Here is a 24307-nt window from a genome sequence, read left to right as displayed (position 1 = left end):
CACAGCTGCCGCCCGGTCCGAGCTCCGGTCCCGTCTGCCCTTCACCGCCGTCCACCGCACGGTCCATCGGCCACAACACCTCCACGGCAGCTCCCCGTCGACACTCGACGCCCGTGTACCTGCAATCAAAAGACCAAGCGCACGATCACACCGCACGGTTGACAATTCACTCATCACAGGCAGGATTGAGTACTCAACATTCCTCAATCTCCCCCTTGATGAGTGCATTGTCAACACACCACTTGAAAACAGAGAAGTGATAAAAAGAGAAACAAGAAAGTGAAGAACACAAGCAAGTGACAAAAAGCTCAAAAAGTCAAGAATAGTCACTTACTTAAGCACAGATCGATTCCCTAAGACAAGGGCAACGACCCGACGCAATCGATCAAAAGCCAAAACATGACTCCTCAAAGACAGAGGTAACGCTCGACGCAGTCATGCAAGAAGCAGAGGGAAAACGAGGAAACCAGGAGCCAAAACCAAAGCAGAAGCTCCCCAAGCAAAGTTTTTCCCTCTCACAATTGCAACTCTCCCAAAATGATGTACTCTCAAAGCCCTGTGCACAACAAATTTTTCAAAAAAATCAAACAAGTCTCCCCCTTGTTCGATCACTTCTCCCAAAATTCTCCCCCTTGTTGGCACATGCACACATCAAGCCTAAAAAGTCTTAAAGCTCTCCCTGAAGCTAAAACTCCCCCATAACAGATGCTATGCAATGAATGCAATGCAGGAGGTGTAAGTGAAAGCATTCAGGGATACAATGATATGAGCAACATCTAGTCACAAGCACGTGTGCATCCATAAACAAGACTTGCGTCTAGCTCAACAGGGTATATCAAATCAGTCTAGAGCTAGGCAAGTTCGGTTTAGGAGAAATAAAAGCATCACCCATGATCTAGCACTAACAAGTATGGAATGGAAAGCAGTACTACTCAAACTCGTACAGGTGAGCCAAACTCAGCCAAAACAAGTTGCAAACATTCATTTTTCAATCAAATTTATCGCAATCAATTCTTAATGCCAGGGGTTGAAAGCTTGTCATGCTTTACTTAGCAACGAGGCTAAGCCTATGCCAAAAGACAATCAGAAGCTTCAAGCACTCATTTCAGTCATGCACAGTCTTGCCCGGGTTCTCACAAGTGCAAAGTGAGCCGTCCCGAAAGCTCGATCAGTGCGACAAGCAATCCCACCTGGATCTTTTCAATCCATTTCAAGAACAGTTCAAGCAATTTTATTAGATTTAGATCATTTCAAGTATGAATTGCTGAACGAAAGGCTATACTAGCATGAATAAAATAGCAAAGCATATCAACACTCCCTAACATGCTAGTAGCCAAGACAGGGTGATCATGTTTTCAGATTTTCAAAGCAAAATAGCTTAACTCAGGTTATATCATATACACAGTGGAGCAAGCTATACATGATCAAGTTTATCAACTCACACTAGCAGGCACTAGAAGATCATAGCAATGTATACAAGAATGCTAGTGCAAGTGAGACAATGTAAAATGCAAACATGTACAATGCATATGCACAATGCAACTACCAAAACTAGAACTAAGAGAAAGACAAAGACAAGCCAAAAACTAAGCAAAAGAAGCACTCAGCAAATACAACGGCTCAAAGACACACAGGACTAGACCAAAATAGATCCAACTGAATACCATGAAAATGTAACAATTAGAAAACCACAAGTCTATCCTGGGAAAAGAACGTACAAGCCAAATGTTTACATACCTCGATGAAGATCCCGCTGGACCTAGAGCATAGCAAGCTCGAGGTCACCTCCCCTGCGTCCTCAGCAGGTCCACCTTCTGCTCGAACAGGTTCTTGTAGAGGTGAACGATCGAAGTGGAAGTAGTGGTACTGGATCGTCCTCCTGAGCTGAGGTAGTCGAAGCAGAAGGGGCCGGAGCCTGCAGCCGGCGCAGTAATTTCGGATCATCATCGGCACATGAGGTAGAGCTCCCCCTCAACAAGTGATACCTAGCACAAGAGAAACTAGGACACAAGAAAATAGCAAACACCAAAAATCCAGAACAAAACTCAAGCAAACGATTAGGTGTTAGTCAAGCTACATGCAAAAGTATACCAAAAGACACTCTAGAACATATCAAGACAAAAGATATTCCTAGAAAAGTCTAAAGGCACTCAACAATATGAACCAAGGCAGCAAGACTATATGAAGAAGATACTTGAGCTAGCAACCAGACCTAAGGAGCACAAGCTACACAAGCATGAGGGGAACTGAACAAAGCACACACCCTGAGCTAGCAAGAGTCATGACAGTATGAAAACCACAAAAAAACTAGTATACAGAGTGACTAGTCCACCATAGCACAAGTACAGACCTAGCAAGCAAAACAAGTATGAGATAAAGAATCTAAAACAAGTCACAAGCAGAAAGTGTACAAAGAACTCAAAAAGCAAACTCAAATGTACATATGATACACAAACCACCATGGGCTATCCATCAGCCTTGGAGAACCATCAAGTCTTGATCAAACCTGCATAAGACCAAGATCCATGGAGCACTTGTTCTCCAGGCCTCCAACCTGCATCACCATCGAGACAAAGAAGGAGCAAACGTCTCGACACTGGGGTTAGCAAAGTGAGAAGCAAACCAGTGACGAGCCATTTGCTCTACAGAAGGGTAAGCGAAACCAGACAACGCGTATCCCCCGTCCCGTCTACCGCGTGACTGACGAACACCACCGCGAGGAAAGCGTGGAGCCTCAAAACCTCCTCCAAAGCCTCGGTCCCGTGGTCCATAGCCGTACTGAAAACAACCAGGAGCATGACCGACAAAGCGACCACCCGCTGGAGCACGGTAACCACCATCATCTCCCTGACCTCCACCTACACGGCGCGCCCTAGCATCTCGCCTATCACCATGCCGAGAAGGACCATGCACCTGAGCAGAGTACATGTCCGCGTTCCGTCTCTCCTGCTATCTCCTCACAGCCCGCTTCCTCCTGAAGCAAAACTCCTCCAGGTGACCTTCCCTGTCGTACCACACCTCACGCTTGGGAGGTGGAGGCCTAGCCTGCGGACGGGGAGCAGCAACCCTCTTCTTCTGGGCAACCTGGGCTGTGGCAGCAGGGTGCGTGTCGAGGGGATTCCTCAGCTCATTGGGCTTTGGAACCCAAACCTGCTTTTGCGGAGGTGCTTTCGGTGGTTCTTTAAGCACACCATCCGCGGGGTCAACAAGCGAAGGCTGCGTGCTCGTGCTAGCAGTGTTTCCAGCAGCCATGCCAATCTTACCATACAACCTGTCAAAGTCTGACTTCGTGTATGTGTAACCGACCCCAAACCCATCACCACGCTTGAACTGCTTAATCATCATGCCTAACTGCGGCTCACTGCTAGAAACCCAACTCAGAATCGCCCTAAGTTATGTGTTCTCATTCTCCAAGTTGGCTTTCTCTACCGCAAGCTTATCCAAATCAGAAATCAAACCAGGGCAAACAGAGCAGTCAATAGGTGGGCTAGACTCTACGACCTTAGTCTTTCCAAAAGACTTGATCAAAGCGTTCTTCTCCTCTAGCTCCAACCTAAGCGTGGGACAAAGCTTACAAGCGCCAAGCAAAGCAGGCCTAGATCTAAGCTCCTCTAGTTCACAAACAACAGTAGCAAACTTGGACTGCAAAGATGCTAGATCAGACTTAAAGATAGGACACTCATCGCATTCAAGCACATCACTAACAATGGGAGCGTCATTGACAAGTTCAAGCTCATGCTTGGCCTTGGCTAGCTCGTGAGACACGTTAGAAAGCGAAGTCTTAGCAACATCTAAGTTCGCGATGTTCTCATCATGCTTGGCACGGAGAGCAACAAGATCATTCATGTGAGATATGCAGCCAGCGCACTCATCCTCACTAGATTTCTCCCTAGCACAAGCCAGCTCAGCACTAAGCTTTCTACGCTCTCTAGCTGCTTCCTTAAGCAGTCTGTTCTGGTTGTCAAGAGCGGCGTACAACTCCCTAACCTCTATATCAAGCAGGTCGATCGTGGAGTTTACCTCTGAATCGCTCTCGGATCCAGGAGAAGAGCCGGAGTGCGTCGGTGTAGCATGTCCCCCTGAAGACGCACGAGCACCATCGGCTTCACCCACCATGGTGCAGAAGCTCTTGCGCCGACCGGCCGCCAAGCAAAGGCCGATGAAGCCGGTGGCTTCCTTGTCCCGCTTCTTCTTCTTCTTGTCGTCGTCGTCGGAGGTCGGTGAAAAAGAGCGGTCGGTGTCGGAGCTCTTGTCGAGGTCGCTGAGCTGCGCCAGGAAAGCCTTCTCCCGCTTCTTGGCCTTGTACTGGAAGCGCTTCTTGAGCGACTCCTTGTCGAAGCGTCCTCCCCGGTCACGACTGCGGTGCTTGTGGCACCGACGCTCCTTGTTGGAGCCTCCCTCGTCACGGTCGCGGTGGCGGTAGTAGTCGAAGGAGTTGTTCTGGCCACCGCCGGACTTCTTGGGGGCAATCGGCGATGAAGTGGTTCAGATCGCCGCAGTTGTAGCACCCGGGGTTCTTCTTCCTCTGCCTGTTGTGGTAGACGCGCTGGAACTTGTTGATGAGGAGGCACAAGTCGTCGTCGCCCAGTGTCTCCAGCTGCTCATCTGAAACAGAAGACAAAGAGGCAAGAGAAAAGCCAAGAGCAGAGTTAGCGTTAGAGCTCGATCCACCAGGGCCAGTCACAAGAGCGACGCTCTTGGAAGGAGGGGCACCATTGAGCTTGGCTCGTGTCTGGCTATCCACCTCCGTGGCCTTGAGCTTGCTGAAAAGCTCGTTCACGGTCAGAGTCTCATAGCCTGCAGACTCAATGATCGTGTTCACCTTGAGATCCCTCACAGAGCGGTCAAGTGCGTAGAGCAACTTGAGAGCCTTCTCGTGCTCTGTGCACTCAAGGGCACCAGCAGATCTGTTCGCATTGACTTTGTTCACAATCGACTGAAAACGACTGAACATCAAGTCAATGCTCTCACCCGGCTCCTGTGTGAAGTTCTCGTACTCACGCCAGTGAGTCTCGAACAGTCTAGCCTTCAGCTGAGGTGTACCCTCGTGGTAGTTCTCAAGGCACGTCCAAATTTTGTAGGCTTCCTGGAAACCCTGGACGCGTGAGAACTCCGCACGAGAAACGCCAGCGAACAAGGCATTGACGGCCTTGGCGTTAGCCTCGTGCTGGGTCACCTGGAGAGGTGTGGTCCGAACAGCAAGCACCTCGTAAAGCTGGTTCGTGGTAATTTCCCAGATGTCGGCTCCCATGCTCTGCAGGAAGGCTCTCATGCGAACCTTCCAGTAGGCATAATCCTCACCGGAAAACACCGGGATCTTACCAAGACTCGCCATGGTCGCCGAGTGGTTTTCGAACCGGTTAAGGTACTGAAAACCTCAACCGAGCTCTGATACCAATTGAGGGGCCGAAGCCGGCAACCAGAGGGGGGTGAATGGGAGCTGGTCAAAATTTCTTCGAAATTCGAATCGTCGGCCTATGTCCCAAAATCACCCAAGCCCTCAAGCGTTCTGACCAAAGTTTGGAGTAGCTATTGAAAAGCTAAACCAACACAAAAGGCCACGAACGTGCGAGCGAAACCACGAAGCAAATCAGAAGCGAATTGGGAAAACTGCAGAACTGACCTGCCAGAACCGGTCTGACGGTGCACTAGACCGGTCTGACCGGTCGCGGCTGTTCAAAATCTAGCAGACCTGTCTGACCGGTCTTGCCTACCGGTCTGACCGGTGGCACCCAGAAAACCCCGAAAAACTTTGATTCAAACGGTGAATCTCGACCAAACGACCACGAAAATCGATGAAACTTGGGGGATTGCTTCGCCCCTACCCCGTGAACATATCCCCAAAAGATCTCGTCCTAAAGATCAACGAATCTTGAGAATTATGGGGGAGATCAAAAGGGATTGGGGTTTTCTCAAATACTCAAGAACTTCAATTCTGATGAGCTTGTGATTCCAGAGGGTTTGGGACAAGATCAGAAGCACGAGAATCACAACAAAGAGCTCATGGAACCGTCGCAATCGTGTGCACCAAAAGCGAAACCAAATTCCGTCACAAATGGGCACAAAAACGACGAGATTGGATTGATTCAAAAGCCCAGAGGGCACAAGGAGTATGGGGCCTCCTTTCCCAATTAAATCCAATACAAGGTCTCACAAATCCATAATCAAAACCTACTCTAAAGAGAGGAACAGAGGGAGAGGAACACAGGGGCGGCGGCCTGGAGAACAGAAGAGTCCACGAACAGATTAGAAAAGCCGCAATTAACCTAACACAAGTGAAGGGGTATTTATACCCGCGGGACCGGTCAGACCGATACGCTGGACCGGTCAGACCGGTTGGTTAGACCGGTCAGACCGGTGCCAGGGACCGGTCAGACCGGTTGGCCTGCAGCACCCCCTGTACACAATCTCATCCGACGACGGAGCTTCTTTCTTCGACTCGAAGTCTTTGCTACGATGCCGCCATCTTGATGAAGATCAGGTCCGTGGTTTTGAGGGGTCCGCGAAACCCGGATAGGTGGCCAGTTTTGAGAAAACCGCCAAAACCTCACGCGCGGGAAGATTCCCGCCTCCACGCCGTGGCCCTAGACGTCGTTCCCGCCTCGGCCTTCTGACGGCCCTAGACACCGCCCGACGCCCGTCACCTCCTCGCCCGCAGCGAGGCCCTAGACGCCGTCGACGCACGTCGCCTCCGTCAGTCCCGAGACCGACGCCCGTGCCTCCACGACTTGGCGTCTTCAACCGCCGTCCGCCTCCTTGGTTTTGTGGCGCAAACCAAGAAACCCGCCTTCCGTCGCCACTTGCGCCCTCGATCCAGGAGTGGACGCCACAGCTGCCGCCCGGTCCGAGCTCCGGTCTCGGCTGCCCTTCACCGCCATCCACCACACGGTCCATCGGCCACAGCATCTCCACGGCAGCTCCCCGTCGACACTCGACGCCCGTGTACCTGCAATCCAAAGACCAAGCGCACGATCACACCGCACGGTTGACAATTCACTCATCACAGACAGGACAGAGTACTCAACATTCCTCAACTTTTATAATTCGTGGACCTAAGTGACACAAATTACAAGTTTATGGACCCAAAAATACAATTTTGAAGTTTATGGATCTAAGTGACACCCACCTACAAATTTATGGACCTCTGGTGCATTTTACTCTAAAAATAATTGCAGAATCCTGGAGTTAAATTGCAAGACAAATCTAGTGAGGTATATTATTCATAACTAGCGGATGATTACTGTAGCAAATCATTGATTAATTAGGCTCATTAGATTCGTCTCGCGAATTAGCACCCATCTGTTGAAAAAAATTGTATATATAAATTTTATTTAATACTCATAAATGATAAAGATACTTTTTTGATGTGATAGATACTTAAAAAAATTTTGCGAAACCAAACAGCCCCTAAGTGTCTATCTTTTGTCACTATAAACCTTTGGTGCAAATCGTTTCGCTCGCAAAAATTCTGGGAGCCCAATTTTTTGCCAACTCTATAAATGCTTGGTACATATATATAAATGAATTTTCGCACGCTACTGCTGCCTACGATCAAATAAAAAAAGAAAATCCAATTCTCGCTTTTCAACAAGTCAAACTGTTTGAATTTTGGCTAAAGTTGTATAATAACATTCGTGATACAAAATACATAAAATAAAATTAGCTATGGGATGTATTTTTATAATAAATTTGTTTGGAGATATAACTGCTACTGCTGTTTACTTTTAATTAAATTTGAACTAGTTTTGAACGGTAAGATTCTATAATTGCATTTTTGCGAGTAAAGTGTACGGAAGTTGTTTCCATCCAGTCCACGAAGATGCTGTGGGTGGGTATCGTCAACAATCTACGCCAGCAGGGTACATCGTCTGAGACTGAGTCCAACAAAATAGTGCAAAATGGGAAGGCAAAGGGTAGTCCAACAAAATAGGGCAAAATGGGAAGGCAAAGTACCCTTTGCCTCGCATGAACAGTAAAATTCGAGAGGCAAAAATTAGGTCACTCCAACAACGAAAGCATTCGCCGCGAGGCAAAAACCATGGGGAGGGGCGCCGGCCAGCCCATCCACCGACAGAGTTCGATTCGGTGGCGGCGGAGCTCGAATCGGCCGCTCCGCCCCTGCTCCTCCACCTCATCCACTGCCGCCAAGCTACCCGTCGCCCTCGTCCCCAAACCCAAACCCCATGCCGCTTCCCCCTCCGCGCTCCCAGCCTCCACCGACGCTCGGCCGCGGGGCTCGGTGCAAAGGAGCTCGGCCGCGGGGCTCGGTGCTCGGTGAAGAGGAGCTCGATGCAGAGGAGGGAGAGGCGGCGTAGCTCGGTGCAGAGGAGGGAGAGGAGGGACAGCCGTGACGCTGTGACGCCGCCCCCGTCGAGCGCCGCGCCGCCGCCGCCGTGGAGATCCTCCCTCCTCCCCGTTGAGTGCCGTGACGCCGCCGCCGTGGAGGGGCCCATGTCAAGCGCCGCGACACCGCCGCCGTGGAGGTGCGCAAATCGGAGGAGGAGAAGGGCGCCGCGGCCGGTGGAGTAGCGTGAGCTCCAACGTTTGGGCTGCTCAATCCGGAGCCGGAGATGGAGGGAGCCGGTGGAGGGCGTAGGGGAGGGGGCAGCGCGCCAACGGACCCGGATTTGCCGCCGAGGCCGCGCTCCGCGATTTGCCGTGAGCTGGAGGAGAGGGAGGAGGAGGCCTCGCGGCGCGGAGGTGAGGGAGGAGGCGCTCCCTCGGACGGCGGCGGAGGTGATGCCTCAAAGAAAAGAGGGAGATCATTTTTAACTCGTCTTTCTCCTCCGATGCAAAATGCATCCGGTGAATGCCTATTCTGCTGGAGACATGTATCAGTTACCCTGAGGAACGCGACAGGTGAGGGAGAGGTACCGTGTAGTTGAGCAGAGCAGGGCTCCACTGCACTTTCCTTAAAACAAACATTTCACCGTACCCCCGCTCTTTAATTATCCCCCAACCCCTCTCCCTCTGCTGCTGCGTCACCCGCCAGCGCCCCTACCCAGCAAGCAAACCCAACAGCTAGAAGAAACAGGAGAGAGAGACAGGGAGACGAAAGGCGGCAGCGAAAGTTGGAGACCCGAGGGCCTCACTGACCGGGGGGCTGTGAGCAGCAGCAAAGCAAAGGAAAGGAGGGAGCTTTGCTTTGCTTTGCCCGCCTGAGCCGGGAGGGCATTTGGCTGGCCAAGCTGTGTGCTCCCCAAAGCCAGCCGGCCGACCCACCACCTCCCGCGCGGGAGAGGAGAAAAAGCGGCGCCTCGTCACGGTCGCCAGCCTCCCCTCCTCCTCCTCGCCCTCTTCTTCTCCCTCGGTCCCTCCCCCTCCCCCTGCATTCTCCCTGCGTCGCGTCGTGCCGGCTGCGCGCACCTGCCCGTCCCGTACCTCGGTTCCCTGTCAGCGACGCTCCTGCCATCTTCTTGCTCCCCTGCCGTGACGGGCGTTCCTGCGCACTGCTCCTCCTCCTCCTCCTCTGCTCCCGCCCAGCTCCTGCTCCGCGCTCGCTTTCCCGGCGTGCTCCCCCCTTGTCTCCAATGAGGTGTCGGAGGTTGCGGCCGTGAGCGACTCTCCCCGCGGGACGAGGGAAGGACCCGAGCGGCGGCATTGTGCATGGACGGCGACGACGAGCAGCAGCAGAGCGCCGCCTCGGCGGCGGAGCACCGGCCGCCGCCGCCTCCGCAGCAGCAGCAGCAGATACGGGTGGTGCGCTGCCCCAAGTGCGACAAGCTCCTGCCGGAGCTGCCCAATTACTCCGTCTACGTCTGCGGCGGCTGCGGCGCGACGCTCCAAGGTACTGCGCTCCCCGCCGTCTCCCACCCTCCCCCTGCAATCGCTCGTCTGTCCCTTCTGCATTTCTTTTCCTGTGAATCAGCAAGTTTCCCGACCAACCGCTGAATAATCAGCTCGCAACAAGGGGATTCTTCTCGCTGATTTTCGAACAAAACACCATTCATGATTGATTTTTTGAAGCTGGTAAGTGGGGACTGCTGCTGCAGCTGCTCTCGGGTTGGACGGCTTCCTGGGACGCGGATATGACCAGCTCATTTCGTCCTCTTCTGAGTTCCAAAAGATTCCATTTTTTTCTTGTTTTCTTTGGCAGTTTTGCTCTCTCTCCCTTTTCTTCTAGTTCCCATTTGTCAAATGCTCTTCCGTCTGGCTTCCTTTGCTGTAATTCGCGACTTCCTGCAGATTTGTACACAGAAAAAGCTTCCGTCTTTGGTGATTCATTTTCTAGTAATTTTGCGACGAATCTTTTTTTTTTTGACAGCCTGCTAACAGTTTCAGTGCCCAAATCCCTGGAACTCGTGGGCAATTTCTTCTTCATCCCCACTTTTTTCCTTGTTTCTGCTCAGATTACATGGGTTTATCTTGTGGGACATTCCCCTTGATTCAAGTTGCTGTTGGTTATTTTTTGGTGCGTTAAGCAACAAGGGTTCTTTGTTAAATGAAAGGAATCTTTCTTGACCTTATTTAAATATGTGCAAGTCATCTTGGCTGCAAGCGGATGAATTCCTGTCTTCAGTATTATTGGCTTGCATATCTCTTTCTTGAACGTCTGCATTGCAAATTTCTTGCAACTAGGGGTGGCAGAGGGACTTAATTTTAGCTTAGATAATCTAAGAGCCCAGGCCCTAGCAGGATCGGCTTTTTTTTCATTTCTGAGTTAAAAGTATATAAGGGTCAAGTTGGATTTTGAAGAGAGGATGGGGCCATGATCCGTTACCACCCCTACTTGCAACTTAGAAAGTGTCTGGAAAGTCTAATTCTTATTTGAAGAGTCTCGATGCATTTTAAAATATGAAAATGATTGGACACAACTATTTAAACTAGTTCACTTGCAATTCTGTGCTCCCTTTTTAATTACCCTGTGTATCATTTGCCATTAGTTTAGGTGATGCTTACTTGTTAGCTGTTACATAAATTTGACCTTAAGATGCTGTGTTGTTACACAAAATATAGTTATGAGTTGGCGTAATTTGCGCACTTTTCCTTGGATCCTAACTTCTCATTAAAAAAAAGTTTGTAAGTATTCTGTTCATCGTGATCAGCTGGTGTTTTTTTTAATGTTTAGTGGCATGAAAGATCACATTCCTCCTCTGAACCATTTTGCAGCAAAGAAGAACTCAGCATCTGATACTTCTTCAGAGAAGTCTGATGGTGAACATGTGAAGTATCTTGAAGTGCTTGAAAGTTTACCAGAAAAGAACGGCGAAGCTACATCTGAAGCTCGTTGTGCTGTCCCAGAAGTAGACACCAATAAAGTTGAAGGTAGGCCAGAGGAGAGATTTGTACCCAACAGAATGGCCACTGCACCCAGCCAATCTGGATTCAGTTTCAATGATAGCCAAGCTACTTGTGCACCCAGCAGTGCCCTGAAGCTTGAACCTGCGCTTAGAGATGTGAGCAGGGAAGTTCGGGAGGGCAAATACCGGCGCATATGTCATGAAGAGAAAGGAGAAGTGAAACAGCCAGCTAGGGCAAGAGACAAATCTCCAAGGTCTGTGGTTAACAGCATTCCTCCTCCTAATGCTTACCCCGGAGAAGGTCCATCTGAGTATACTATGAAGCCGGGATATAGGCATGCCAATGGTGAGGTTGGCAACAGCAGGAATTCAGACGGTCCTAGCAGAGTCGGTGGCCTTGAGAAAGACCGCTCTGAGCTTTTGCGGATTCTTGATGAGTTGAGGGATCAGGTACAGAGATCCTGTGAGATTTCTGACAAGCCAAGTGGGAGTGCTTCAACAAATAGAGTGGTAGATGCTGCAAGCGCTTACAATCCTAATGAGCGCTTGAGTCGATTGCGGTATGGTTCACCTCAGTTACAACGTAATGGCTCTCAGTGTTCACCATCCTTGAATGGCCACACACCTGGTGTTCCTCCTGCTTATCCTCCAATGTCCGTACAGCAAGATCTTCATGGGTATGGGGAACCTGTCGCACACATAGCGGCTCCTAGCTACCCTGTTGGTTCGTATCCATGGAGAAACTTCGATAATTATTTCCATGGACAGTATGACCCTGACCCTCTGATCTCTTACCACCATGACGGCTTCTACCATCAGCCAGCATGCTCTTGCTTACACTGTTACCACCGTGAATTCCTACCTGTTCATGGGGCTCCACTGGGTTTCAACCATCGTAGGGCACCATATCTTATGAACAATCCTAGCTTGTACCCTGTAGAAGGTCCAGTGATGTTTGGTGCACAGAACTACAATTCAAGAGGTATGAATGGTCTGATGCGGCGCAATCACATGAGGGCCACCCTGAGTAAAAAACCTGCAGAGACTTGCGAACCAATTGTCAATGGTGCCCCTTTCACCATATGCTACAATTGCTATGAAGTGCTGCAGCTTCCCAAGAAGTCTATCTCGCTGGGAAAAGATGAGTATAAGTTACGTTGTGGGTCATGCTCGCATGCAATTGTGGTCAGACTTGATGGAAGCAGGCTGGATGTTTCAGCACCTACACCAGTTTCACACTTATCGCCTGCAAGTAAAAATTGCTCCAACAATGGCCAAGGAAGTAGACACACTGCCGATGAGAGATTGCTTCCATCTTATAGTTTTTCTGTATGCAGTCATTGCTCTCAGGAAAAAGATCTACCCTCAAATTCAAGTGAAGCAGACAAAATGCAAAGCATATCATCTTCTGTCAGCATTTCTGAAGATGATGATAGCCCAGCAAGATCTAATTCACAGAAGAACTCTGCTGGTTCTAGGGGCCTTCCTCCTGATGCTGAAGTGGTTAACCGTGTTCCAAGTTTACCCCTTCGCGATCATTTTGGATATTCTTCGTCAGAGAGAGCGGTTGATGGGTCAGGCAAAGGAAGCCGAAGTACCCGGTCTGAACATGAAAAGGGTGTGTTAACTGAAAGTTTCAAGCCAAGCACAGTGAAAGATGTACCTGTAGCAAGTGTGCTAGACTTGACAGACGATGAGTATGATGATCCTGAGTACACTCAAGATCCAGGTGATGGGGCACAATATGCCGACCACCCCAGGGCCACAAAATCGGGTGATTCTTTTTTCTCCAGCCTGATAAAGAAGAGCTTTAAAATTAACGGTGGCATGGGCAATGGGAGAGCAAAAGTGTTCATCAATGGCTATCCTATCTCTGATCGTGCTGTCAGGAAGGCTGAGAAGATAGCTGGGCCAATCTATCCTGGCGAATACTGGTATGATTACACTTACACCTTTTGTATGCATTTGCCTTCTAGGTTTCTTTACTGACATTGTAGTTCCTTTTCTAAAATATAAAGTTTGGCAACAATGGTACTTAAAATTATTCTGATATCCTACAGGTATGATTACCGCGCTGGATTCTGGGGTGTTATGGGACAGTCTTGCCTTGGCATGATACCTGTAAGCAAGTTTATACTTTGTGCGATGTTGTACCCTAGTCATACCTTGACCAAAGCTTTTAACTGGATCTCTGTGTTGCAGCCATATATTCCGGAATTTAACTATCCTATGCCCAAGAACTGTGCCGGAGGAAATACAGGCGTGTTCATCAACGGGCGAGAACTTCACCAGAAGGACTTGGATTTACTCGTGGGTCGTGGGCTTCCAGATTCTCCTGACAGATCATACAGGGTTGAGATTTCTGGTAAAGTATCTGACGAAGTATCCGGTGAAGAGCTGTACTGCCTTGGCAAACTTGCACCAACGTAAGTAATTTACAACAGCTCACAATCGTCCAGTCCTTTTATTCAGGAGTTTTCCTTCTCATGAGCGACGACCGATTATCTTGAGTAGCTGCAGCTGCCGTTACTATACACAATTTATTGTCCTTTGAGAAATACACTTGTTTCTTCGATCATGTAGGATCCAAATAAGCAAGTATATGAATTCTTGGATACTGCTACCTGTTTGATTTGAACTAAATTTCGTTGACATGAACTCGCTGAGGTCTGAGTAATCTATGGTTCTGTAACCTCATTTTTTTTTTGTTGAAAAACAGGGTTGAGAAGATGAAGCGTGGGTTCGGGATGCGAGTCCCCAGGGTCCTTCTGTGAGAGGCTGGAAAGCGGCTTGAAATCCGGAGGCTCTGCTGTGCGCCGCAGCGTCTTTTGCTATAGATTGTTGATGTTATGTTCTACCTTCTAACCCTGCCCGGAATCGTTCCATCTGTGGAGGGCCTTTTGATTGGAGTGTTGTGTGGTTGAGTGATGATGTAATTTTACTGGCTCGAGCTAGTTACTGTCCGTGAGCCCAAGCTACTTATTTCCACGGCCTATTTAGCGATGGAATCAGCTCATTCATTGACTGACGCAGCAAGCCCTTACGTTCGTTCTCTCATCTCTCACATCTACATTAGCACAGACTCTCGATCCTTCCGTCCTTATCCTCTAGCTACAGCACGTCAAAGCTAAATCACGTCAAAGCGGAGAGGAGGCGATTGCCTTCTCGGCGTCGATTCCGCCGGTGCCTCCTCGCCTCCGGTAGCCGTTCCGGCACCGGAGATGGCGAGGGGCTGCAGGGTCGGCGGCCGATGTATATTACCTATCCTATTATTTTAGGGCTTGCTAGGTTAGAGTTAGTGTTCTTCGTTTTGGTGCTGCCGATGCGAAGTCTAGTTTCCCTCTATGGTAATGTGGATGAAGGCGACGAATGTGGCGGCTTCTTCTGCATCACAGGTTGGAGGTATGTTGTCCACTTATTCGAGAAATCGGGTTGGTGTTTGCTTTCCCGCTGCGGCGGTCTTTTCCCTTTTTGGTTGCTTTATCGGCCGACGACTCGGGGTCGCCTGCGTCGCTTGAGACGGCTGTTCCTGGAGCTTTCGGCGATGTGACGGCCAATGGCCGTCAAATACTGCCTGTGCGTTCAACGTTCCAAGTATAGATCGAAGCTTTCGATGTGCCAATCGTTGCGGCATCAAAAAACTTTAAAGCTTCTTCATCGAGATGGGGACCAGTTTCAAGCTGCAAGCTCGTCGTGTTCATCTGTCAGCAGAGGTGGCTCCGATTGTCGTTGATGAAGATGACAAGGTGGAGCTTACAAGGACCTACATGTATTTTTAGTTTTACCCGGAGATATTTTTGTAAGCAATGGAATGTAGTTTGTTATATAAATAAATGAAATACAATCTGGTTTTTCAAAAAAAAAGACATCTCACATCTCACACTACTAAAAAGATCGAATCTGGAAGCCGCCGTGGAAACAAGAGTCCGGCCGCCCCAAGGCCTGGCTGGTGGCCGTGACGTCATTAGGAGTGAGGGGTATTCGCGGGTGCAGGATCTGAGTTGTGGAGTTAATTTTTTATGGAGATTCCTATTTCCTCCTGGCCGCCGCCAACCCTTGTTCGGCACCTCCTTCTTGGCAGGCGAAACCCAACGACTTTCCTGGCATCCTCCACCACGGGATGCTGCCTAGGTGGTTCCTGTCACAACCATCGAGCTTCTGGTGATGACGCCCGCAAGGTGTTCGACGCTAGGTCCCTGCCAGGGTGCCCGTGTTCCAGCGTCCGCGGCCACCTCCCTGGCACTGCTCCCGCCTTCATTGACCTCCACTCCACTATTGGATGCTGAAATTGCAGTCCAATTTGCAGATACTGATGAATCTTTCCATAAGTAAGGTCATTTTCTCTTGTCCCATTTATAAGGATGGATCCGGATGGCTGAACATCCGAATTATCTGTATTCGTATCCGTTTAAAATGTAAATATGGATATATGTATTCGTATTCGATTTTAATATGGATGTCATATGGATGCATCCGAATCCGACTTTGAGAACTTTTCTCTATCCGATTCCATATTCGTATTCGAGGAATATCCGATCACATCCGTATCCGTTCGTATCCGCAAAGAAAAAGTGAATAATGATACAATCTTAAACTTATCTTTATACCTAATTACTTAATGATGTACACTATTTAAATTATTTAGAAAGCTAGATAACTAATAATATATTTATTAAAATTAGTAATGATATAAAAAATTAACTTTAACTATTTAATATATTTATTTCATGATTAAAATTATTTTATACGAGTCAAATTAATTATTTATTTAATTAATTATTATAGATTTAATATAAAAGCTATATATAGATAATTATATTCTTTTTTTATTAGCTATCTTCTAATCCTTTACTCCCTACTTGTATAATGATTTTGATCTACTATAAAATTGTTGACAAAATAAATTAATACTCGTGATAGCTCTATGTTTCAAATCAAAAAAGTATCCGGATTCGAATCCGGATTTGAACTATCCGTTTTGTATTCGTATCCGATGAGATCCGCATTCGCATTCGCATTCGTATCCGGATTAAAATGTGGTAAAAAGTGACATTCGGATCCGATTTCATCTGTATCCGATCCGAATCCATCCTTACCCATTTAATATCCTCACCTTTTGTAATTTATTTCCTTTGCGATTTTTTTTCTGCATAATCTTGATTCAAGAAGTTTGAGCTCACATATTCAAGGAAACGTCCAGGGAGAACTCAAATGTGTAAGAAAGCAGTGAGCCAATGACATTTTCTCAATTGAGGATGCTAAATGACATGAAAGGTCCAAAATTATTTTCTTCACGAAGTTTGGGAGGATAGATGACCGGATGGCTGGTTCACAAGGTTTGGGACAAGAGACTATCATCATCAATCTGACTATCATTCACACCTACTGCCATCACATGTTTAAATATTATTTCTGAATTCTAATTGAATAATCTGTTTCCTTAATTTAGGCTATGTGGACGTCTGATTGATGAATACATAAGTAAGGTGGCAATCACCAACTTATTGATGTAGCTAGCTGATTAATTTCTCGGTGTCCGGCTCCAATGTAATGTGATGAGTTATTTATGTGGTTAGTTCTTAATTCGTAGATTCCCAATGGTGCCCTTGCTGCCCATGAATTAAAGCTAAAAATTTTCTGAGCAAGTTGTGCATTGTTCTCTGTCAATCCACCAAATTGGATAGATCAAATTGTTCAGTCCAATTTGGCAACTTATACTTTTAGTTAATTAATTAATGTTGAGGTAAAAAATTTGAATTTTCCTAATGGACTGTGTGCATGTCTGTCAAAGAATGTGGTTCATGTATTCCTTCTTCTGCTCGACAGCTTGACACTGAGATCCCAGTCTCAGCTAAGAAAATATGCACTGGGACAGATACAAAGTTAGAGAGCTTGTATTGATGGCATCATCAAGCACTAACAATGTCTTTCTTTCATTTTGATGTTGCATCCTTAATTCACAAAATAATTCTTTTTAGTAAGTTTTTGTTGCTTTCTGTTCCTAGGAAGATGATGAACTGACGATGGATGTATGTACTTGGTGCCTTCGTTAATCTCTGTGGGTTGAATTGTTGAAAGTGTCAATTCTCCAATGTCAACATGTATCCTTCAAATTATGCACCATTGAGCTTATTTTATTACTTTAATCAGTTCTTTCGGATACAAAATGCATTTGTGTATGGTACCTTATTTACATTGATTCATTTCCTTTGACTTTTTATTTATTTATATGATGAACAGTCTGTGATCGCCAGATTCTGCATAGTTACTCAGTGTGCTGCCATTCTGTTATTTTGTGCAGTTTCAGTCATGCCAGTGCAAACATTCATAAATATATTTAACCAGTAGGGGAAGCTCTACTGATTTTCTTAAAAAAATAAGACATTGGACTGCCATATCAGGACATAAGTTATATGCTACCCATTTCCATTGGACATGATCTGCAGATGACTTATTCGATCATTCAATATATATGGGAAAATTCAGAGTGTCATATTTCACCAGGAATGTTTCATGAGACATTTAGTCGGTTTGATGTAAGCCTCATGTGCATGTCCTCGTGCTAAAGCTCCAATAGTCCATAAACTCTCCAGCCTCGTCAGATCCATCTAATTCTCCTATGAGCCCTGGTGGTGTACATGAAAATCTGGAAGAAACTAAATTGATCGTTGGTGTCTGTTTTTGGGTTGCTGGCCATGACCTAAATGAGGAGTTCGCTGTGACATGGAAGGATGCCGCACTCTGCTTGCTTACTCATCTCCTCATAGCATGCAGTCAGTGGGAGGATGATGGTGCTGGAAGCGGACCGGAGCTTCCTAGAACATTATTCCGCCATGTAAAATAGAACTTGGTTAAATTTAGCTTCTCAAAATCTTGTCTGTTGTGGCGATTTCTCTTTTTTCATCCATTAGAATTGTGAGAGGGAGAAAAATATTGTAATACTGACCTTTTTAAATATGCTAGCCATGTATTCTTCATGTTTACACCATTAGATTGTGGTCCCGAAAATGATCTAAACATCAACAATACATAAAAAGCTGTGAGCCTGGATTCTTTTTATTGGATGTTTCAGGTTAAATAATACTACAAAACGACTGTGGAGCCTGATCGCTGTTTGGGTGCAATACCAACAGCTGGACCCACGTCATTGGGCGATCACACATTCGGTCGATGAATGGTGGCACTTCATGGGAAAGCTTCGGAACGTTCCGAATAAGGCGCTCAGGTCACTCCTCCTGTTGGTAAACTGGGAGATCTGGAAGGAGAGGAACGCAAGAATTTTTGACTGGCGCGAGTCCTCGACGATAGCGCTTCTGACAAAAATAAAGCAGGAGGCGGGGGCTTGGGGCGTTGCGGGTGCCCGGCACCTGCTGAGCATCTTGGGTGATTAGTGGCTGGTCGTTGGGCCGCCCTTCTTATAGTTTTTTGTTGGAAAAAGTCTATATAACCCCCTAACATATCAATGGTGGATCACATTACCCCCTGAACTATAAAACCGGGTTTCTAACACCCTCACCTTTGCAAAACCGGACATTTAACCCCCCAGAGTGGTTTTGCAGCCCGGTTTTGCTACAGTGGCGCGGTTTTGTTTTTTTCCTTTTTATTTATTTTCATTGAATCTTTAAAAAATTATAGTAAATCACATAAAAATTATAAAATAGAAAATTTAATTTTATTGGACTTCATGTGAGTAGATCTACACAGTGAATATATAATATGGTATGCTTTAGCACAAAGTTTTTGTTGTAGTTTTAGATCTATACTTTACTGCAATTAATCGGAATAATCCATAGATGTATTTTTTGTGGTCCAACTGTGGTGAAATTTTTACTGTGAGAGAATTATTGTATTATTGAACTGCAGTAAAAATTTCATACTCATTGGATCATGTATATCTTAGTTATAACTTTATTTAGGTTTATGTTTGTTAAATCTATGCTTTATCTATAACTAAGTTATATATGATCCAATGAGTATGAAATTTTTACTACAGTAAAAACATACTATAATTAGTCCACTATAAAAATTTCACCACAATAGGACCATAGAAGCTCCATCTATAAATTATTCCATACAGAAAAGCATAGATCTAAAGCTACAGCAAAAAATTGGTACTAAAACATACTATATTATATACTCATTGTATAGATCTACTCATGTGGAGTCCAACAAAATTAATTTTTTTATTTTATAATTTTTCTATGATTTATTATGATCTTTTAAAGATTCAGCAAAAATAAATAAAAATAAAAAATAAAACCAGGCTACTGTAGCAATCGGGCTGTAAAACCACCCTAGGGGCTAAATATCTGGTTTTGCAAAGGTGAGGGGTTTAGAAATCCGATTTTGTAGTTCAGGGGGTGATGTGATCCACCATTGATACGTTGGGGGTTATATAGACTTTTTTCATATGTATTGGCATACTTCAAACAAGTATGGAAGGCAATCACAGGATCCACACAAGCGGACGCGCCTTCCTGGCAGCTTCCCAGCGCCTACTAGGCCCACCCGCCAGCGACTCGCCGGGTTAGCCGTTGCACGCGCCCCCACGCGCCGACGTCACCTCCCGTTCAAATTTCAAAATTTCTGACCGTTGCCGCCTCCCTTCCTATAAAGTCATCAAGTCAAACCGAGGATCGGATCACCGACACAGCCGCCGCCTCCACCACCTCGTCGACGCCGGCGCCGCCTCCGTCTTCTTCCTCCTCCTCCTCCGGCTCGAGACCCCATGGCGACTGTCGCGGCAGGGAGCAACAAGAGGGGCGGCGGCCGGGGCCGCAAGGCGCTCGTGGCCGTGCTCGACAACGAGGCCAACATCTCCGCCGGGAAGGCCGCCGCCCAGGCCGGGGACCTCTCGGCCTCCTCCGCGCAGAAGGCGAAGCGGGCGCCGGCCAGGAGCGGCAAGGCCGCCAAGGCTGCGGCGGCCGTCGTGGACGACGTGGCGGAGCTGCAGGGGATGCTGGAGCGGCTGCGGCTGGAGAAGGAGAAGGCGGAGGAGATGGTGCGGGAGCGGGACGAGGTCATCCGGAAGAAGGAGGAGGAGATCGAGACCAAGGAGAAGGAGCGGGAGCGCCTCCAGGCCGAGCTCAGGAAGGTGCAGCGCGCCAAGGAGTTCAAGCCCACCGTGGTACGTTCTCAGATCTCTCGGTTTTCAACTTTCGAATCAGATCTCGTTGCAGTTCGTCATGATTCGGATTCGTCTGATTCATCCGGATTGATTTTCTCCTGCAGAGCCTTCCTCTCGTCAAGTCGCTGCTTGACAAGGAGCAGGACGCGGACGACAAGGGCAAGAAGAAGAAGGGCAAGGGCAAGGCCGGCCTGGAGAGGAAGAAGCCCTGCCCTGCGTATGTTCTCTGGATCAAGGACCAATGGGTCGAGGTGAGATTCCGTTCGATTCCCTCCCCTTTTTCCTGCTCGCCCGCCAGGTGTTTGACGAGTTGCCTCGCCCATGGCTTTTCCAGATCAAGAAGGAGAACCCGGAGGCCGACTTCAAGGAGGTGTCCAACACGCTGGGCGCCAAGTGGAAGGCGCTGGGCGCCGAGGAGAAGCAGCCCTACGAGGAGCGGTACCGGCAGGAGAAGGAGGCCTACCTGCAGGTGGTCGGCAAGGAGAAGCGCGAGGCCGAGGCCATGAAGCTGCTCGAGGAGCAGCAGATGCAGTGGACCGCCAAGGAGCTGCTAGAGCAGTACCTCAAGTTCAGGCAGGAGGCCGAGGAGGGCGACGGCAAGAAGGGGAAGAGGAAGAACAGCAAGAAGGACAAGGACCCCTCCAAGCCCAAGCAGCCCATGTCGGCCTACTTCGTGTACTCGCAGGAGAGGCGCGCCGCGCTGGTCGCGGAGAAGAAGAACGTGCCTGAGGTGATTGACTGTTCTGGTTTGTCTCATGATTTGACGTTGTTTGGATGCAGAGTATTCTGATGTGAAATTCTTGTGTTCTCACAGATTGGCAAGATCACGGGAGAGGAGTGGAAGAACATGACAGAGGCTCAGAAGGCTCCCTATGAGGAAGTCGCCAAGAAGCAGAAGGAGGAATACCACAAGCAGATGGAGGTGTACAAGCAGAAGAAGATTGAGGTACCGAAACTATAAACACCCTGTAGTTCAAATATTTTTCTTCCTATGCTGAACGAGAGATATCTAATGCGAAGCTTGCAAACTGTATCAGGAAGCTGCGAGCCTGGAGAAAGAAGAGGAGGAGCAGAAGAAAATCATGAAGCAAGAGGCTCTTCAGCTGCTTAAGAAAAAGGAGAAGGCAGACAACATCATCAAGGTACAATGAAGCTCCATTCGCGTCTGCATACATGTTATATAACAGTTTTTGGGACAAGATTTTGATTTATATAAGAAACGTATGCTGATTTTGATCTAATAACCGCTTGTTCTTGAACAGAAAACCAAAGAAAAGCGCCAAAAGAAGAAGCAGGAGAACGCTGATCCCAACAGGCCCAAGAAGCCTGCCTCTTCCTTCATTCTTTTCAGGTTGGACACAAATCCCCTTTGCATGGCAACATATGATTTCACAGTGTAAAGTCATTTCGAAGTGTGCTGAATTTCCTGAATTTTTGTAATTTTCAGCAAGGAAGCGAGGAAGCAACTGCTCGAGGAGCGCGCTGGCATCAATAACTCAACCCTGAACGCCCTCATCTCGGTGAAGTGGAAGGAGCTGAGCAGCGAGGAGCGGCAGATGTGGAACGATAAGGCCGCACCAGCCATGGCGGCATACAAGAAGGAGATGGAGGAGTATACCAAGGCCCACAGCTCGTCCGCTTGACAGGACAACAGATTCCTTCACCTGCCGCGATGCAGTTCAACTGACGGATTGGGTTGAACTTCTCTAATAAGGATTCTCTTCTCTGAATCCTGGTGTGGTAGATGACTTGGTGTGAGTCTTAGCTTTGGGTCAGTTTAGTTGGCGCAGTTGCAGTAGATGTTGCTTCCTTCATTCTTGAACAATTTGAACTGGTTAGGTTTTTGTGGCAGTTTATGGTTGCAACAGGTCGAGAAATTTCAGCAAGGTTGGCAAGTCATCAAGGTTTCAGGTTTGCTTAAAAGTTCTGATCAACTGAAATGGTAGTGAAGACTTGATACCCCCGTCCTGCGTTCGTACACATCCATAGGACTATGGGAGTAACTTGTTTCTCATACCAACAAGGTTCTGTTTGGTATGAAAATTTTCACTAACACTGCTAAATAGTATATATGAAACACCACGTCTGTGATAAGTGAAAACAGTTGATTAGTTTTTGATGTTGGAAGCTGAGAATTGCATTAAAATACATATGCATTTCCCATTGAACCTCAACAAAAGTTCCTTTATAGCAGACAGGACATGCATCATCCTGCTTTTCTGAGTTCACGAGCCATTCCACTCATGGTACGACAAGTGGATGTATCCATGTTATTTGGACGGCCAAAAAATGATACTGAAAGAGTAAAAGGTTATACATCTTGTGAAACCAAATTATTGCGCAACGTGCAACGCTAACCGGTACCCAGTTGAGCAAGATCACTGTGATAACTTTGAGCTTTAACTGTGATAACAGAAGTGGATAAAAAGTTTCCTCGACAACTTGTACACATGAAGGCCTGCTTTGCCAGTAAAAGCGAATTCAGAGCGGCTTCTGCCCTCAATCACACGCAAACAAGAAAAGCCCCTGAAAGGGTACAATAACATGTGAGCAAGAGCCGCCCAGCTTAAGCTACAGTGTCCACTAATGTGGGATAAACATAAACACCCACATCACTAATTATGTCAAAACAAGATAGCAACTTGTACTGCCCAAAGTTGACACCCATGAACCTATATGATGGCACATAATCTCTCTATCTCTTTACCTTTTTTTTTTTACTTTCATGGAAGATCTTGTGCTCCTCGTCGATCGATTATCCCGCCTCACAAGTCACAACCCAAACTTTCTTATGGTTATGACAAATTCTGTTATCAGAGTACACAAAATTCGGCGGACAAACAAGACCGACTTTGAATTTGAAATTTACAAAACTGTAGATTTTTGGATCCTCTTTGTCGTCACTGTACATTAGGCGCCAAGATACTATCGCGCCTTTGATTTGGAGCCGTTCGATGAACTTTGAGATGGTTGGGGGACCATAAGATCAGGAGTTCCGAGTGTGTCTGGGCGAGGATGGCTAGAGCACTTGGCCCCTCAAAAACCCGTCGTTGGATCAGGATCGAACGGCCGGGGGACCCTCATACGGGCGCCCATTGCAACGACAGCCAGCCAGCGAGCCGGCTCCGTGGCCTAGAGGAGGACCTCGACGTGCACGACGGTGGCGGCGTCGGGCGGGCCGACGGCGAAGCGCTCCGACTTGGCCTTGCGGAGCACGGCGGGGCCGGGGGCGACGCCGGGCGTGCCCTCCTCGGAGCTGTCGTCCTCCTCCGGGATGGAGGAGAGCACGCCGGCCCACGACGCGCCCGCGCCGCCGTAGCTGTAGTAGTAGCAGTACTCCTCGTCGCCGGCGCCCGGCGCCATCCGGTAGCCGTAGAACTCCTCCGCCGCCGACGCCGGCCGGAGGCGGAGCACCTTGATGAAGAGCTTGTGCAGCAGCTTCGGCAGCCCCGCGCGCTGCTTCTTGATCCGGCCGCCGTCGGCCGCCGCCAGCGCCGGTGGCACCGCCGGGAACCACGGCATGCCGGGCGCCGCCGTACTTCTTGGTTCGGTCGGAGCTGGAGCTAGCGTTTGGGCTCTGCGGATCGATCGAGCTCGTGAATCTTTTGGCGTTTCGCTTGGCTACCCGCTGTTTAGGCAGTGTGTTTTTATACTCCTATTACGTGAGGTCGAGGTGTGAGCTCGCAGCGTGTGGTCGGGAGGTCGACGACGACGGCAAGTGAGCGAGGGTGGCCGGCGGTGTCACGGGCGGCGCAGCGGCGGGCGTCCGATGACGGCGCGGTTAGCTTGATCGCGTGGCGCCCAAGGCCGGAGCCGCAGCTGGTCGATCTGGCGGCGGCCGGCCGCCGTGGATTACATATGCAGTGACATAATTGGAAACTGGGCCCTTCATTTTCATTCGTTGCTCGTGGACGCCATGACGGCGCATGACTACATGAAC

The 24307-nt window shown here is 48.1% G+C and overlaps 3 protein-coding genes across 3 annotated transcripts; 2 read left to right on the top strand and 1 right to left on the bottom strand.

The window, feature by feature from the left end:
• Positions 1 to 8983: 8983 nt before the first annotated feature.
• LOC120655296 (protein ENHANCED DISEASE RESISTANCE 4-like) lies at positions 8984 to 14276 on the top strand. Its single transcript, XM_039933051.1, has 5 exons — positions 8984 to 9787; positions 11110 to 13174; positions 13301 to 13361; positions 13443 to 13666; positions 13960 to 14276. Exons 1-5 carry the CDS (start codon positions 9607 to 9609, stop codon positions 14012 to 14014), a joined length of 2586 nt encoding a protein of 861 aa, XP_039788985.1. The 5' UTR covers positions 8984 to 9606; the 3' UTR covers positions 14015 to 14276.
• Positions 14277 to 19898: 5622 nt separating this feature from the next.
• LOC120655297 (high mobility group B protein 6-like) lies at positions 19899 to 22328 on the top strand. The gene is made up of 7 exons (XM_039933052.1): positions 19899 to 20367; positions 20472 to 20618; positions 20702 to 21097; positions 21182 to 21313; positions 21405 to 21509; positions 21630 to 21718; positions 21815 to 22328. Exons 1-7 carry the CDS (start codon positions 19969 to 19971, stop codon positions 22008 to 22010), a joined length of 1464 nt encoding a protein of 487 aa, XP_039788986.1. The 5' UTR covers positions 19899 to 19968; the 3' UTR covers positions 22011 to 22328.
• Positions 22329 to 22735: 407 nt separating this feature from the next.
• On the bottom strand, positions 22736 to 23980 carry LOC120655298. Its single transcript, XM_039933053.1, has one exon. The coding sequence runs from the start codon at positions 23887 to 23889 to the stop codon at positions 23500 to 23502; it is 390 nt and encodes a 129-aa protein (XP_039788987.1). The 5' UTR covers positions 23890 to 23980; the 3' UTR covers positions 22736 to 23499.
• Positions 23981 to 24307: the final 327 nt, after the last annotated feature.

Source organism: Panicum virgatum, chromosome 1N, assembly GCF_016808335.1.
Source record: "Panicum virgatum strain AP13 chromosome 1N, P.virgatum_v5, whole genome shotgun sequence".
Taxonomy (NCBI): Eukaryota; Viridiplantae; Streptophyta; class Magnoliopsida; order Poales; family Poaceae; genus Panicum; species Panicum virgatum.
This window is presented reverse-complemented; position numbering and strand designations above follow the sequence as displayed.

Coding starts and splice junctions, on each gene's coding strand:
- LOC120655296 (XM_039933051.1), top strand. CDS start 9,607: ATGGACGGCGACGACGAGCAGCAGCAGAGCGCCGCCTCGGCGGCGGAG. Junction 13,175..13,300: donor ATCTATCCTGGCGAATACTG/GTATGATTACAC, acceptor GATATCCTACAG/GTATGATTACCGCGCTGGAT. Junction 13,362..13,442: donor CTTGCCTTGGCATGATACCT/GTAAGCAAGTTT, acceptor TCTGTGTTGCAG/CCATATATTCCGGAATTTAA.
- LOC120655297 (XM_039933052.1), top strand. CDS start 19,969: ATGGCGACTGTCGCGGCAGGGAGCAACAAGAGGGGCGGCGGCCGGGGC. Junction 20,619..20,701: donor TCAAGGACCAATGGGTCGAG/GTGAGATTCCGT, acceptor TGGCTTTTCCAG/ATCAAGAAGGAGAACCCGGA. Junction 21,314..21,404: donor ACAAGCAGAAGAAGATTGAG/GTACCGAAACTA, acceptor AAACTGTATCAG/GAAGCTGCGAGCCTGGAGAA.
- LOC120655298 (XM_039933053.1), bottom strand. CDS start 23,889: ATGCCGTGGTTCCCGGCGGTGCCACCGGCGCTGGCGGCGGCCGACGGC.